This window comes from Amblyomma mixtum, chromosome 4, assembly GCF_055824585.1.
Source record: "Amblyomma mixtum isolate Tamu chromosome 4, ASM5582458v1, whole genome shotgun sequence".
Taxonomy (NCBI): Eukaryota; Metazoa; Arthropoda; class Arachnida; order Ixodida; family Ixodidae; genus Amblyomma; species Amblyomma mixtum.
The window spans coordinates 83,108,494-83,124,738 of record NC_143015.1 but is presented as its reverse complement, the minus strand read 5'-3'; the positions used below and the strand labels follow the sequence as shown (position 1 = coordinate 83,124,738).

Here is a 16,245-nt window from a genome sequence, read left to right as displayed (position 1 = left end):
CACTTGCCGGGTGAGCGGCTCATCGCTTAACCGCTGCACCACTGCACCAGGAGTGTTAGAAGGACTCTGTGAGCTCTTTGAATGTAAAGCCGAAATGACTAATTCTGAGTACATGGGCATTAACCCATCAACGCCATTGTGTCATACCGTCATCGTGTCATCGTGGCATCTTGATATCAGGAACATCGGCAAACTCAAAACACAAATGGCTAATGGTTGCTAAAAAAGAGTGCTATGCATATATGAAAACTATCAAGTAGACATCAGAAACTTAGGCACACAACCGTTTTAATAAAATATCCCATGGTCCGGAGCGAACAAGTGTAGTGGAGGGCTACGGAATCAATTTCGAACACTTGGGGATCTCTAACGTGCATTGACATCGCACAGCACACGGGCGCCTTTTGCATTTCGCCCCCATAGAAATGCGGCCGCGGCGGCCGGGTTCGAGCCCGGAAACTGTGGCTCAGTAGCCGAGCGCCCTCAGAGACCACTGAGCCACCGTGGAGGGCCAGCGTAATGCTCCAATGCCGCGTTTCTGCCAAAACGTTGTGAGCGCAAACGCAAACAGCCCACAACTCTCTGTCACTACCGCCACGTAGCTCAAAGCGTTATTAAGGTTTCAATTGACCTATGACCTCAGTTATGCGCATTTCCTGTCCTTTTGTGACTTGCGCAGAGAGAGAGAAGTGGATGATGACGACGATGTGTAATGCAGCGCGCGATAGTGAAGAAATGTGATCAGCTGCGGCGATAACATAATGCTCACGTGCAGTAACCAGCAAAGCTGATCTGTTCGCAGCACCGCGGGTTCGAAACCCAGCTACGGCAATGCTTATTTCATTCCTGCAGATATATCAGAGGCTTCAGAGACACCTCGAATTTTGCAGGATTGCTAGTGAAGTAGTGCTTTCACACTAAAAGCGCTTCCGCTGACGTCGCTCAGGGCTGAAGAGATCGAGAGAGAGAGAGAGAGAGAGAGAGAGAGGAAAAGGCAAGGATGTTAACGAGCAGCACTAGGAATGCTACGCTCCTGCTCGAGTTTCCACCCCGGTCTCACGCAACGCCATGCGACTGGGAAGAAGCAATTTCTATCTTGCAGCAGACCCACGTCCCTCCCTCACTTCTCTGATACCGAGCCCTAGGCCCCAGCCCTTGCAACTACCTTTGGCCTGGCAGCTTTTTCGACATCTTCTGCGCCAACGACTTGTGGATGTCCGACGAACCCCTACGTTACGACTATCGACGGCATGAACCGACCAGGTAGACCACGCACAATGGGTTAAGTGGCATGAAGGAAGATTCCAGGATTTTAAAGCTTTATTGTGTAAACGGAAACAAAGAATTGAATAGTTATCCCATTCAAATCACCAGAGATTTTGTTTGTTATGCATTCTGCGCAGTGTTCGAGCACGCGTTTGTGGTCCCCCTCGCACAAACTTCTCTGAGCTGCCACACGCTTGTTGCCGCGCTAGTTTTTTGGAGAATAAACGAATTCCCGACCCTAGTTCTCGAGTATCACGAACAAAATGGAGTGACTCTAAAGTCATTGGAGAGCCATGCGATGGAGACACCCAGCCTCATCAGGCGGGTTGCGAGCAAAGGGCGAGGATTAAAAGAAAAGATTTTAATGTGGCTTGTACAAGCTTTCATATTCAGCAGAGGTAGCTACTCTATGCCTTATCTCGACTTGAAGTCTGTGGGAAAGATGAAAATGAACGGATTAATACGTCGATGCGTCAAGCGCGTGCAGGGCTTACTCACGTGCACATCCACGGAGCAACTTTTGTCGACCGGGGTGCACAACACGTGGGTGGAACTGGCGGAAGCCGTGCGTGCATCTCAGATTCGGAGATTGTGCGCAACAAAAACAGCCAGGACTATCTTGCCCGTTGGCTAACCATCCCCCCATTACCTACAAATATGCCCCCAGCGTAATAAGATGGGTAGGTGGCCACGGGTGGCCGCGACGGACGCGCGGTAGCCGCGGTAGTAGACGGCCACGGAAATGCCGTTACGGCTGCTTCCTTAAGGGCGCGCTCTGCTGCAGAGGCGGAGTAAGTTGCCGTAGCACTGACTTGCGTCGGCAGGGAAGGAAATGTCATCATAAGGGACAGTAAAATTACCATACAAAACTCAGTGCAAGCAAAATCTCGACCACGACGGCGAAAATTCCCGCCCAGCGGCAAATTGCGAGAAAAATTGTGTTCATGTTGACACCGGTGCGTGCCGCCGTCCCCCGGCAACGAGGTGGCTCAAAAGCTAGCTGGAGGTTTATACTACCGGGCTAGTGGACCCCCTCGGGAAAGGGAGCGGTGAAAGCATGGCAAAATATGGGGAAATTACTCGGTATTACAGATTGGAACGTAGGCTTCTGCCCCCACCAGACCCTTCGTTACTAGTACGCAGGCAGTCACGTGGAGACGACTCCGAACATACTCGTATCCTCACCCGATTCTGGCGAGCCGAACGTTCCCGGAGGTAGGATCAGAAGAGTGTACACAGTGTGGGTTGAGAGTGTCCCTCGACCATATAATCTGGGGATGCCCAAATTCCCCTGGGAGGGCGGTGAATAACGACTCTAGAAAAACCTGGGAAAACCTGTTGCGTAGTTCGCACACTGAGCTCCATCTCCGCCTCGTCCAGCTGGATGAAGAGTCCACCGGGACACAAGACCTCCCCCCTAGCATCTAAAGCTGTGCCTTCTGCCTTCCCGGCCTAGTGCCCAGAGATATGGGGGAATGCCATTTGTTGGATAATAAAACTTCTTTCCGTCTCTTCCTCGTTGTGTAGGCGCGTTTTGTTGGCATTTTGGTTGTTTGAGCGCGTGCATCAAATATGTGTACTGATGCTGATGCTAGTGTCCTCTCTAAGTATTCGAAACACTGGCCTCAGCAGGAACGCATAACTCAACAATAAAGCATAAAATAAAAATTAAAACAAGGGCTCGCATCAGTAGGCTGAGGAGGTGCGGATGTAATCGACTGATTGATTGATTGATTGATTGATTGATTGATTGATTGATTGATTGATTGATTGAACAACTTTTATTTTAATCAGAAAAGGCATTGCCCCCCACCCCCGGTACGCAGGCCTGGAAGACAGCTTCACGTCCGTGGTTAGAGGCTGGCTGGCAGTCCTTGAGTGGGTCCCTTCCACTAGGTGGATGGTGGTGCGCTGAAACTCAGGGTACGGGGTTCTTAGCAAGGCCTCTTAGGCTCCTCTACTATCAATATTTTTGCCTTTCCGATGAGAATCGGGGACTCACAATTTATGGGGTCCAGGGTCCCTCTCGCCTCACAGTGGGTACATCTGTCATGCGACCTCAACTCTGGGTACACGTGATACGCCTATACCAGGTTTCAGGAGTGTAGCCAGGGGGGCTTATGGGGCTTCAGCCCCCACCCCCCTCCCTGAATTTTTTTCTGTCCCCGACCGCAGCACTGCCCAACTACATGTCACGACATCTGCTATCGTAGTTTTGTTCTTGCCTGGATTCTGTCTTTCCGTGTGTAAAGTTACGATCTGTGATTGCGCAAGAAGTTTATTTGCCCTGTTTGACGCGTTATTAGAGTTACTTTTGCTTAGATACGTAGATTTAATGGAGACCTACGAGTATTTAAACATCTTGTTGCGAAGTTTTGTGTATACTTACAGTGACTTTGTTTCCAGGGAAACTTTTTAACCTATATCAAGTCGCATCTGCGCATTTCTAATACTCCATTTTAGCTTCGCATTTCTAATGTATATTTTGCAGAAATCCTCCCGTATACATGTGCTCGCTGCTGCGACTAAAATTTCGGTGCAATTACTCGTAATACATGACCGCTGACAGCTGCTGCTGCGCAGCAAACTGGAACGAAGGACAGCGTCGTTGAGGTTTTCTCCTGGCCGTCGCATAGGCAGAAAAATATAAAGGTTCTTGAACGACAAAGATTAATTAAAATATTTGTCCTCTACTTGCTCATTTCATGGCCTTTGCGTTTTTCATATCATCGGCATGCACTGCTTTGCTGGTTTCAAACTGATAATATAGTTTTAGACTGCGTATGATATTTGGTTTACTTATTAAATATGCACAAATATGGAAGCATTGGTAACAGTTGAGTGTGCCACGGTTTTTAAGACATACGATACGAATGCATTCTTTTATTTAAAAAAATGGCTGACGCTTAGCTAAGGTTAAGCCTAGTCAGATGCGAAGCATATTGATGGCTAGGCTTGGTAAAGTTCCTCGCTTTGTTCTTCAGTTGTTGTAGAACGTTGTCGCCGAGCCGCATATTGAGCACGCCGCTTAGCCAGACGTTCATCCCGCTCTTCATCGGTCTCTGTGGCACCCTCAAGCTTTGGCTTCTCGCTCAAATCAGCCCTGCTTCTAGGCGACATCCCAACACCTGGCCGCCTCGTAAGTGCCCGGAGAGTTGTTGTTGTTGTTGTTGTGTTGTTGTGACTGAGAGAAGGATGAAGAGGAAATTGCACGGGCCTGCTACTGGCTCGAGCCAAGCCACCACCGCTGCCACGTGCAGATAGAAGAGAGTTAAAAGATCAGAGGAAAGAGAAAAAGGAAAGAAAAGTGCCCGGAGAGCGAGGCAAGCTCAGCTTTATACCGCTGCTGTAGCGTCACGTGGTCAGCTGCAGCGCCTCTGATGTGAAGCCTCCACCGCCGCGGCCGACCGCGCGAGCCGGCAGCCCATCTCTCCTCTGCTGTGACGTCATATTGTCACGTGGTGTCACGTGGTCACGCTAAAGGTCAATGGTAGCTCCACCGCCGCGCTCGACGGGCTGTAGTGTAGCTCTAGTAATATGCTTCGCATAAAAATACGTATTTTACTTGTCAAGACAATGCGTAGTGTTATCTAATACACAATGGCATTGTCCATAAAGCAATGCAGTTATTATTCTTGCGTATGATCCCTCCAGAAATTCTATAAGGAGGCGGCGCTGCAACATGAGCCGCCCCCCCCCCCCCCCCCCCCCACCACCGAACAAAATTTATGGATACGCCACTGCCAGGCGTAAACAGAATAAATGTATTATCCTCTGCGCGACAGCTTTTCTATTTTTCAATTTTGGCTCTGTTGGGGGTACCAGCCTACGTCCCTATTTGTAAGGGTCAGCAATTTTCCCAAACGTTGAGAGCATCGGTGCGCATGATGCTGTAGGCGCCCCATAGTTTTTAGAGCACCAGTGCACAAGTTGCTGAAAGTGCCACCTAGCGTTCAGAGGTCCGGTGCGCAAGATACTGGAGTCACCATCTAATGTTCAGAGCACCGGTGCGCAAGTTACTGGAGGCGCCTAACGTTGAAAGTAACAGTGCGCAAATTGCTAGTTTCGCCGCCTAATGTTCATAGCAGCGGTACACAAGATGCTGTAGGCGCCCCATAGTGTTTAGAGCACCGGTGCACAAGTTGCTGAAGGTGCCACCTAGCGTTCAGAGATACGGTGCGCAGGATACTGGAGTCGCCTTCTAATGTTCAGAGCATTGGTGCGCAAGTTACTGGAGGCGCCTAACGTTGAGAGTAACGGTGCGCAAATGGCTAGTTTCACCGCCTAACGTTCAGAGCAGCGGTACGCAAGATGCTGTAGGCGCCCCATAATGTTCAGAGTGCCGGTGGAGAGTTCGCTGAAGGTGCTGCCTAGCGTTCCACAGGTCCGGTGCGCAACATACTGGAGGCATCACCTAATGTTCTCATTACCGGTGCGCAAGTTGCTTGAGGCGCCGCCTAAAGTGAAGAGCACTGGTGCCAAGATACTGAAGGCGCTTAACGTTGAGTGTACTGGTGTGCAAATTGCTGGTGGCACTGATTAACGTTCAGAGCAGCGGTGCACAAAAAGCTGTAGGCGCCCCAAAATGTTTACAGCACCGGTTCACATGTTGCTGAAGGTGCCACCTAGCGTTCAGAGCCCTGGGGCGCAAGATACTGTAAGCACCACTTAATGTGCAGAGCACCAGTGCGCAAGTTCCTGGAGGCGCCCCATAACGTTGAGAGGACGAGTGCGCAAGTTGCTAGAGGCGCCGCCTAACGTTCAAAGAAGTAGTGCGCAAGTTACTGGAGGCGCCTGAAGTTGAGACTGCCGGTGCACATATTACTGGTGGCGCCATTTAACGTTCAGAGCAGCGGTGCGCAAGATGCTGCAGGCGCCCCATTATTGTTCAGAGCACCAGTGCACTAGTTGCTGAACTCTCCGCATAGCGTTCAGAGCTCTGTTGCGCAACTTACTGGAGGCGCCGACTAACGTTCAGAGCACGGGTGCGCAAGTTACTGGAGGAGCCTAATGTTGACAGTACGGTGCGCAAATTGCTGGAGGCGCCCCATAATCTTTTGAGCACAGGTGCATATGTTGCTGATAGTTCCACCTAGTGTTCCGAGCTCCGGTGGGCAAGATACTAGAGACGCCTCATAAAGTTAAAAGCACCGGTGCACAAGTGGTTAAACGCTCCGCATGGCGTTCCGAGCTTCGGGGCGGAACTTACTGGAGGTGCCACCTGAAGTTGAGAGCACGGGTGCGCAAGTTACTGGAGGTGCCTAACCTTGAGAGTACCGGTGCGAAAAACCCTGGCGGCGCCCATTATGTTTAGAGCACCGGTGCACATGTTGCTAAAGGTTCCACCTTATGTTCAGAGCACCAGTGCGCAAGTTCCTGGAGCCGCTCAATAATGTTCAGAGCACCGGTGCACAAGTTAATGAGGCGCCGCATAGCGTTCAGAGCTCCGCAGCGCATGATACTGGAGCCGCTGCCTAATGTTCAGAGCACCGGTGCGGAAGTTCCTGGAGCCGCCCCATAAAGTGGAGAGTAACGGTGCGCAATTTGGTGGAGGCGCCCCATATTGTTCACAGCAGCGGCGCACAAGTTGCTGAAGGTGCCGCATAAAGTTCAGAGCTCCGGGACGATAGCATTGTGCTCTTGTGCAGTGGCCAGCGAAGATGATCTGTTCACGACGCCGCGGGTTCGAGACCCAGTCGTGACAATATTTATTATGCGAAGCATATTAACATAGGTTTCAGGCCTTCGCGCGACGCCCGGCGGTGGCCACCATTGACCTTCAAGTCACCTTCAAGTAGGTCACGTGACATGACGTCACGTGATGACGTCACACCGGCTGCAGATGGGGCCTCATATCGCGCCGTCGGTCGCCTCCTGGCGGTGGCCACCATGGACCTTGACGTGAGATCACATGATGTGACGTCACGTGACGACGTCACTCCGGCTGCAGATGGGGCCTCATATCGCGCCGTCGGACGTCGCCCGGCGGAGGCCTCCACGCTTTGGTTCGCGCCGTCGCGCGCGACGCGGCGGCGGCGCCACCATCGCTGCATCACGTGATATGTGACGTCACGCCAGGGATGAGGCGGCGTGCGCCCGCCGTCGCGTCAGTCTCTTGGCCCGCAACCGCGCCAGCGTCTTTGCGCCGGTCGTGTATGCGGTCAAGATGTCTCCAAACGCTAAGGACATGCTTCGCATCCACTGGGCTTAACCTTGATAAGCCTCCAATTTTTTTTATTTCAGCATGTATCTGAGAGGCATCCGACACCCCTTACCTTTTTTGGGATTGCTAGTGAAATAGTGCTTTCACGCTAAAAGCGCTTGCGCTGACGTCGCTGAGGGCTGAAGAGCTCCAGCAGCACTATGGACTGCAACGCTCCTGCTCGTGCTTTGACACCGGCCTCAGGCAACGCCATGCGGCTGGGAAGAAGCACTTTCCGCCTTGCACCGGTCTCACGGCCTTCTCTTGCGTGTCTTGCACCGAGCCCTTGGCATACAATTTTTGATTTTTCTACGCCTTCAAACATTCCGACAGTCGAGGGCACCAAGCTGCTAGGGAGAACATGCAGTGTTTTAAGTGACATGAAGGTTCGATCCCGGCCACGCCGGTCGAATTTTGATGTAGGCAAAATTCTAGCGGCCCGTGTACTGTGCGATGTCAGTGCACGTTAAAAGAACGCCAGGTGGTTGAAATTTCTGGAGCCCTTCATTACGACGTCCCAGATAGCCTGAGTAACTTTGGGATGTTATACCTCCATAAAAAATGGAGGTGAGATTCCAGGAAATTATCGTTACAGTGCTTAAGTGGATGAAGAATTATCCCATTTGTGTCCGAAATTTTGTTTCTTAGGTACTTTCTGCAGTCTTCGAGCATGCGTTTGGGGTCTGCATCGCACGAGCTTCTCTGCGCTCGCACAAACTTCTTGCCGTGTTTGTTTTCGTCCTGCGTAGCAGGATTTTTTTGCAAAATTGGTTGTTTCAGCGCGTGCATCAGATGTCCGTGCTTATGCCAACTCTCGTGTCTTTGTAATGTCTGACGCACCGGACTTAGATGGAATGTGTGACTCCACCAAAAATAATAAAATTAAACTGACAACAAATGCTCGTACTGGTACGAAGAGAGCAGGCGAGGACACTGCGCAGACGAAGCGCACCACGTCAGCGTTGTTGTGAAGTTAGTGCTTACTATTAATGTAATTAAGCGAGTCTATAAAGCCTTATTTAGTCAAAGCGGATGCTACGTATGCATCACAAGAAAACAAGGAACAGCCTACATACTTTCATCAAGTGGCGTAATCCATGCGTAACATTGATTAGACCGTAAATTTTTCATGTATTTCTACGTTGTTCAAAAGCTGATACACTGAACCGGTATATAAATGGACCAGCGTAATTTATTTTAAATACGCTTACCTTTTTATTGCAGGACTCACACAATAGCTGTCCTCTTAGCATATATTTAGGAAATAGCACAGAACCCCTACAGTTAAGCACTCAGTGCGTCAGTCAACAACTGTGCCTAACACATCACAATAAAGCATGCGACCTGAGAGACGGCTGGTTCTGCGTAAAACAGACTATTTACCAGAAGAACTAAATTTATTGCCGAGAGAAAAAGGGCACTACAGACAGCACTGCTGTTCCAGAGCTTCACAATGCGGGCAAACAAAGACGAAGCTCTGGATCACCTACATGCTGCCGCTTAAAAGTAAACGACTCTCAAAGCGTAGTGCCTGTTTATTTTTGGTGACATGACCGCTTCGGTACAGAAAAAATATATTCAGTAACAATCCTGTGAAAAGGAATATCTTCATAGGCAACCTAATATTTGGAACACAATTCACAAAACATTTATGGGCTGAAAGACCGAATGTGGCTCCGACACTGAACCCTTTCCTCCAAGGCGCATACAGCATATACCCATCACCGTTTTCTATAGGACTTTAAGGTAGAGGAGGGTAGGAGAAAACAAAGGTAGATTTTGCACACGTCAGGACGAAAGCCAAGTATAATTGGGTAAAGTGTCCTCTTCAGGGCCCCTCTTTTCACTGGATGAGTCACATGCACTCCGCCACCAGATCTGACATAACCAAAAAGTACAGTCGCAAAATAAAGTGGACGTTTTCAGCACGTAAGGGATGGGCAAGTCACTTTAACGGCCTTTAGAAATGCGCAGAGAAGAGGCTTGAAAACAATAAAGCCCAGTGGTCCAAAAATCCTGAGGAAGAATGTTACAATAAAGCAGACCAACAGCTTGGAGGTGTCACTGGGAGCCGTGTTGAGGACGTAGCCAATAAGGCACTGGAAAAGATAAAACGATGCGTTACACACTTAATGTGAGCAAACTGAAAGTTCAGTCAGTGCTGAAAATTTGGATAAATCCTTCTGTTAAAAAGGGGTTAACGCCACGCTTTCTTCGAACAGAGAGGACTCCGAGACAAGTGTTAGAGTCACCTTGCACTCCTGAGCTCTTACCACTTCCTCGCTGCGCCATGAAACACAAACGTTCAGGCGCGATCGATGGGTCGGTCCGACAGTATTCCGCGAGAATAGCTCTTGGCCACCACGAAGACTGCTGCACAAGGTTTCTTACATTGCTTGATGTTTTTCCTCTGTATTGTTACTTGGGTTTGTTTAAGCGCGAGCTATCTCACAAGCTCAACAAAAGTGTACTCTTCACGTCCGTTACAGCATTTCCTCTCAAAGTTATAAAGAAGGCCCGTAGCCTTAATATCGATCCTAAAATATTTCTCTAGACACTTTATAGATTGTCAATAAAATGCTGTCTATAAAAGCTATGAACTTTCTGTAGGCAAATTTTATGGAGTAGTCTATAGGACAATTGCAATGCTAAAGGCAGTCTATAGGCAATATATGGATTTATCGCAATTCACATTTAGCGGCCATAAATCATACAGTTTTCTAGACATAAACCATATAGACTACTATATGCATAGTATAAATCCTATCGGGAGTCTAAAGACAATATATTGTTTTATATTCATACACATAGAGCACTATAGCAGTATACTAGCAGTATACTATGAGTAGACAGAAGCAGATATCTACAGGGAGGCAATAGAGTCTATTAAGAAGAGGGCAGAAAGTCGACAGATTATTTTTATAAAAATTCAATAGACCATTTTTGTAATGCGAAAGGCACTCGAACGTTTCGAACCTCCCTCTTTCTCCCAGCCAATAGCGCATTGCGCGCCAAAGCACGAATAAGTCGTCTCGTGTGCCGTCAGTATCAAGCTGTCTAGGCTAAACTTATAGCGGGAAATTACGACTAAGAGGCGGGTCGCGTAATTAGGTAAGTCCTTCCAGGAGAACCCATTGACAGACAAGTTAGGACTGCTTGTGCATATCTAAGTGAGCACGCTTCTACGCAAGAGCCGGTCGCCTTACCGTTGACCCAGCAGCTGAAATGCGCGAACGTTCTCTACTCATTGTTTGCTCTAGTAACGATACCTTTCGCTCACTGCTAGGAATGGAGCCTTGAATTGTTTGCGAGTTCCTAGCAATTTCTTAAGCACTCTAGTGGGGGCCACTGATGTCAGGCGGTGAGCTGGGCACAGCGAAATACGAGCCCACTACCCAAGCAGCACTTATAAATGGCCCAATATTGCAAAGGAATGGTTACACTATAGTCCTTTGTAGGACCCGCCTTTGGCAATAAATTTTCAATACTGGGCCAATAGCCTGTGCTGCTTGCGCATCTGGCGGAACATTGGATGCCCACTGCTCCTTTGCAGCGCATAACCAAGTTATATTGTGCTTTGTAGTGACTAGCAAACCTCACATTGTAACTGACGTGTCATTAAAGAAAACAAGAAATATGGTGGTTCATATCATTGTGGTGAGTTTAAATTTGGCCTTGTATACGTTGTCCGCCCTCTCGCGCAAGTGCCTTACAGTGCAAGCTCAATAAGGCAGGTTCGAAGAAGACAATCTGGGTCTCACCTAAGCTCAAAGTGTCCGGCATGCAATCGACTCATGCGTACTGTTAGCTTCCTTTCAATGAAATAGCCACCCATGTACAACGTTTGTCGAGCCCGCTGCTCGCGGTTCCGAAGTAGGAGCAAGGCTGACAGGAATGGTTCGTGTACGGCTTGATTTTATCTTCCGTGCGACGCTCAAAGCGTTCTGTAGACGACTTCCGTGTCATTATTCCTTTGTCACAGAGGTTCTGAGACTTCGCTGACTAATGCAAATTCGTCCACCACGCTCTTATGGAGCAGTCTTTGTACTCACCACAACAAGTTTTAACAATCCAAGCACGGCCGGTTCCTGAAACAGCGAGACAGAGTTCATGTCATACGCGCAGATGTAAAGAGCATGCATAAGATCTGTTCACTAGTATTTAACGCTCTCTCGCAAAGACCAATTCCGATTTGGTGCACTTTTTAACGTGTAGCTAATTATCAACGAACTACCCGTGCTATTGTGGCTTGCAAATAGTATTGTGGAATGAAGTGCTCGCGCAAGCGCAGTGGCAAAATGATAATGAAATAATTATTCAAGTACGGTGAAATGTGTAGTTCAGCTATAATGGGCGGCGCTGTCAGGAAGTCAGCTGCATTAAAATCCCAACAGAGTGCATCTTGTCTGATAATTTGTTTTGCAACTTTGTACGAACAAATTAGGGCACCTGAAAGGTGCAGTGCGGGGAGGAAAGGAATTTTTTTCGTGAAGAGCAGACATTTGTGGCTCCTGTTCGGGCAGCCAGAGTTGCTTTCTACCAGAAGAGCGAGGCAAATCAATCATGAGAGCACCATCGTCTTTATCACAGACAGTGCTCCGCGACCAAGCAAGCCATCACACGAGATATTTTGAACCGCAAATAACTTCAACGAGAAGTGATAACAACTGCTCACTTTGTATGTCTTACAGCTAGTTTTCACAAAATAGAGTGGACCAAAGAACTGTATGTTTACCTTCGTCTATATCGTGCACTGAGAGCACTCATAAAGTGAAAATGTAACACGTCATTCCTTGTCGATAGGGTTCCCTTATGTTTGTTTATTCAATCGGCATTGTTCAGCGACAAAAAAAATTCCTGCTGAAATTGCTGCTCTCATTATAGCTAAAATGTCATCATTTGCTGGTCCGCCGCCGGTTCATTTTACCTAGCGCCTACTGTCCTGCCTATGAGGAAATTCTGGTGGCGAGTGTCAGAATTCACTGCTAATGTCTGGGTACCTCTTTCTAAGCTGGCTATGTAGGAAGCAGGAAACTGAAGCAGCACCGCTTCAACATTTTTGCAGAACTCGTGAACGGCCACGAGACTTTCATTTCATTTCATTTCATTTATTTTACCCTCAGGGCTTTCGCATTACAGAGGGGGTGGGACAGTGAAGAAAACAATACATAGATCAAAAACAGGGCTATATATACGAACAATATTGAAAGATCCTAGAGACATAGGACGAATGACCTTCAACTGCTTCTAAATCGCAGGTGCTAAACGTCACCCGTAGCTGCAGGTTCTTTCACGGGCGCTTTATCAGCGGCTACTCCTGAGAATAGTGTCTCACCCCTACTGAAAGTTTCCATAAGGCGAGTTCCATAATTTCACATATTTGCACATGGCTTATACGGAGTCAATAGGAAGTCTATAGAGTCGGCATGGACATTATAGTGAGCGCGTATGGAAGCTTACGCAATTCATTCGAGGTCATAAAACATTTTATGGAAGTTGTATGAAATTTTTATGAAAAGCTTATGGACTCCATACAAAAAGTGTATTGATGTCCATATATTTTTCCGATCATATGAACTCCATATTTCCATAATTCCATGCAAGCGACTAGTATGCAGCGTTTCAGCAGGGACCTAGAAGAGTGGATGGGGGAACGGGGTTCAGCGGCGACTAACACCTCTCGCTCAGGTGAATCCATCTGCTTGCGGATGGCGCGCGTCACTGCGCACTTATCAGAAAAATAACGTGGCATATTAGGGTTAACGGTTTATTTTACTACGAGATACTAGTAGTAGTAAAAGATGAGACGCATGTTCTGCTTACGATCACCACTCTACATTAGACATGTAGCGCAGGTATATGTAGGCTCTAAAATCTTATTGACTAATGGGCTATTAAAATACTTCTGTATGTTTCTGCATCCTCTTCACATTATAATAGCCCTTCATGTACTACCCATATTAGGAGAATTCGACGTGTGCACTAAATAAATAAATAAATAATGGCTGCAAGTCCAAATCACAGATGCCATAATATAGTGAATGATTTCGTGAAGTGGGCCGACGGCGTTTGAAGAAGACAAATTGCACTTCCGTTGCAAATTGCAAATTGCACGCGAGTAAGAATGAGCGCATTTAGAAGCACCTGACGCTTCATGCCTGTTCACCCCTTTTCATGCTAAATATACTCTGCCAAATAAATGGAATAACCGATATCCTGGAACACAGCACCGCACACCAACTATTTGTAGAAAGTGCATAAGTACACTAGCCGGTCACAGTAGAGTACGCTGACAGTGAGGCCAAATGCTTATACGGCAAGGAAACCATACAGCTCGTATTTGTATTTAGCGGGTAATGCACCTGTTTTTCATAAACATGGCTACTATCGAGCATAAGGCCGTTTTGTTAGTTGCACCTCGAAGAGGACGTCCTAAGTGTAAGTATTCTCTTGCTCTTGAGGTTCAAATCTGCAACATACATGAATAACAATCAATCAGCCGGTACTCACTTCCACTGGCTTGTTTTCATCGCAAGTCAGAGCAGTGACGTCCAAGCACTTTGAAGAGGAAAAAAACGGCAGATAAAAACGCTGAATTGGCGCGTCGTCAGCAGTAACCCCAAAATGTCAGAGAAACATGGCGGGAATGTGCAACATATTTTTCAGGATGCAATTGAAACGGCAGGAAGTTGCCTACTCAAGTGTCTGCCCAGATGTGCCACACCTCGTAGATAACGACTAGGGTCTTTTTTATTTGTTTTTCTGTTTTCTACCGCCGGCAGCGCTCACTTACGACGCAGAAGTCAGAGTTTTCATTGCCTGTACATAAAATTAAGAGGCGCAATTTTCATCTGTTTGAGGCATGGTGACTTTTTCTATCACCATCTTGTTATTGTATTCTTGGATATTGAACCACGGATCTGGGTATTATACGAACAAAGAAAGTCCTCCATCGCAAAAGTTGTCAACTGGGAAAATTCTAAAAACAGCGGGCGTCTTACTCCCACTTTTGCTTGTCTTTCCTAAGAAAAATTCAAAGCTGCTCCTGCTGAGCATGGCATTTCGTAAACCAGTTGTTTTAGGGAAGCCTACCACTAAATTTTAAAAATTGGTTTGTCAGGTAGAGAAACGCTTTCTGCGTCACCGTAATACCAGTGGCCACGGATACCAGAAAAGACACGAATCATGATCTCTGCCCGACCGGTGTTGCGGTGTTCGCAGCTCCCCGTTGCATCATCCGAGTTGGGACAAAGACGGTCACGTGGCATGCATGCCACAGAGTGGCGCGATTTCATGGACGTCGGTGTGCACCACCGCAGGTGCGCGATTTCGGAATTGCCAGAGAAATTGCCACAATTTGTTGATTCACAGCTGCGTGGTTAATCGAGTTTCCTAAATTCCAGAAAAACAATTACGGCGGTTACCAATAGTGAGCTACAAATTTCCAATAGCAACTAGGCGCTTATCCGTCACAGTCGGAGTTTCCTATAGCAATTAAGCGCATGCCTGTACGAGTTATAATGATCAGACAAGTACACTACTTTCCTAGTTATCATGAGCGACTGACTGGCTTGAGTGAGAAACTGTGACTGTGCTTCTTGCAACTTCTCCCTATCTCTTTTCAGTCCCCTCAACCCTCCTCCCCAGTGCAGGGTAGCCACCCAGAACACCCTTCTCATCAATATCGCAGCCTTTGCTCTTCCTCTTTATCTCTCTCTCTCTTATCATTAGCGTCTTTTCTGGTGTCCGGCACTATTGGTACTACTATGCCAAAAAAAAACGCCTCTACTAAAACGTCTCCAAAAACCTACTTTGGAAAGTTAGTGGCTCGCTTTCCAGAAACACTTGCTATGTGCCATAATGCTCATCAGTCACTGCGCCGTAGCTTTCCGGCAGCACTTTCATAGAGGAAGGCGAGGAGGCGACCGTTTTGTCTCGAAACCTGTTGTCAGCGCTTCCTTCAATTTGTGACGCTCCTGCTCTGCGAAAACGCTCTAGGGATTGCTAATAGCAGTGAGCGACAAGCAACGTATGGTACACAGCTCATTTGTTCCCGACAGCACTGGTTCTCACAGAGGTTTTGGCAGCAGAAAAAACAGAAAAAAGGAATTTCTTCGTTTCCAGGAGGCGCCACCTGAAGTTCAGAGCACCGATGTACAAGTTGCACAGGTATGTGCACTGCCTCCATCTTCAATCCCTGGCTGCACGTTTGGACTGCAACGCAACTACACGTTTTCGTGCCTTCCATGTTTGGAAAATTTTGCTGGGCACCTGTCAACTTGGTTCGGCACCTGGTGGCAGCGGGTCTTTCGCCAAACAATAATGCTTCATACAACGCTTGTACACAAGGACCTCGTCATCGTTCACTGCTCGATTTCATTAGATCGGCGAACCTTTTCTCATTTATTTAGACACCCTCATCTATCATTACGCACAGTTTTATGCCCTGAGGCAATCAACATCGCATTAAAGAAAAAAAAAACTTGGTTTGGGCAGACCTTACACGCCACGTTTGATAATTAAAAAAATCCTCGCACTCCCTGCGTCGTAAGCATTACACACTGCATGCCCAGTGATTAGATAATTTATTCAATAGTTTCTGTTAGTGTTCTGGAGCGATCACAGCACTTCTTGCAACCGCAGTTCTAGCAAGATGTGATGGGCATAAATCCTGCGTAGCAATACATAAAAAAATAAAAACTTCGAACCATTTACCCACAGGGATTGGTGATTGATCAGGGCTAGCCGGTTGCAGAAACAGTTACCACAGTGACCAC

The 16,245-nt window shown here is 47.6% G+C and overlaps 1 protein-coding gene across 1 annotated transcript in view; it reads right to left on the bottom strand.

Moving 5' to 3' along the window:
• Nucleotides 1–9,183: 9,183 nt before the first annotated feature.
• LOC149347225 (uncharacterized) overlaps nt 9,184–16,245 on the bottom strand; it is a 30,690-nt gene continuing 23,628 nt past the window's right edge. Inside the window, exons 7-9 of the mRNA XM_089541526.1 lie at nt 13,979–14,026; nt 11,521–11,556; nt 9,184–9,567 (exon numbers count right to left, since the gene is read on the bottom strand). Of these exons, the coding sequence (XP_089397652.1) occupies nt 9,391–9,567; nt 11,521–11,556; nt 13,979–14,026 (261 nt within the window). The 3' untranslated portion in view covers nt 9,184–9,390. The remainder of the gene's footprint in view (nt 9,568–11,520; nt 11,557–13,978; nt 14,027–16,245) is intronic.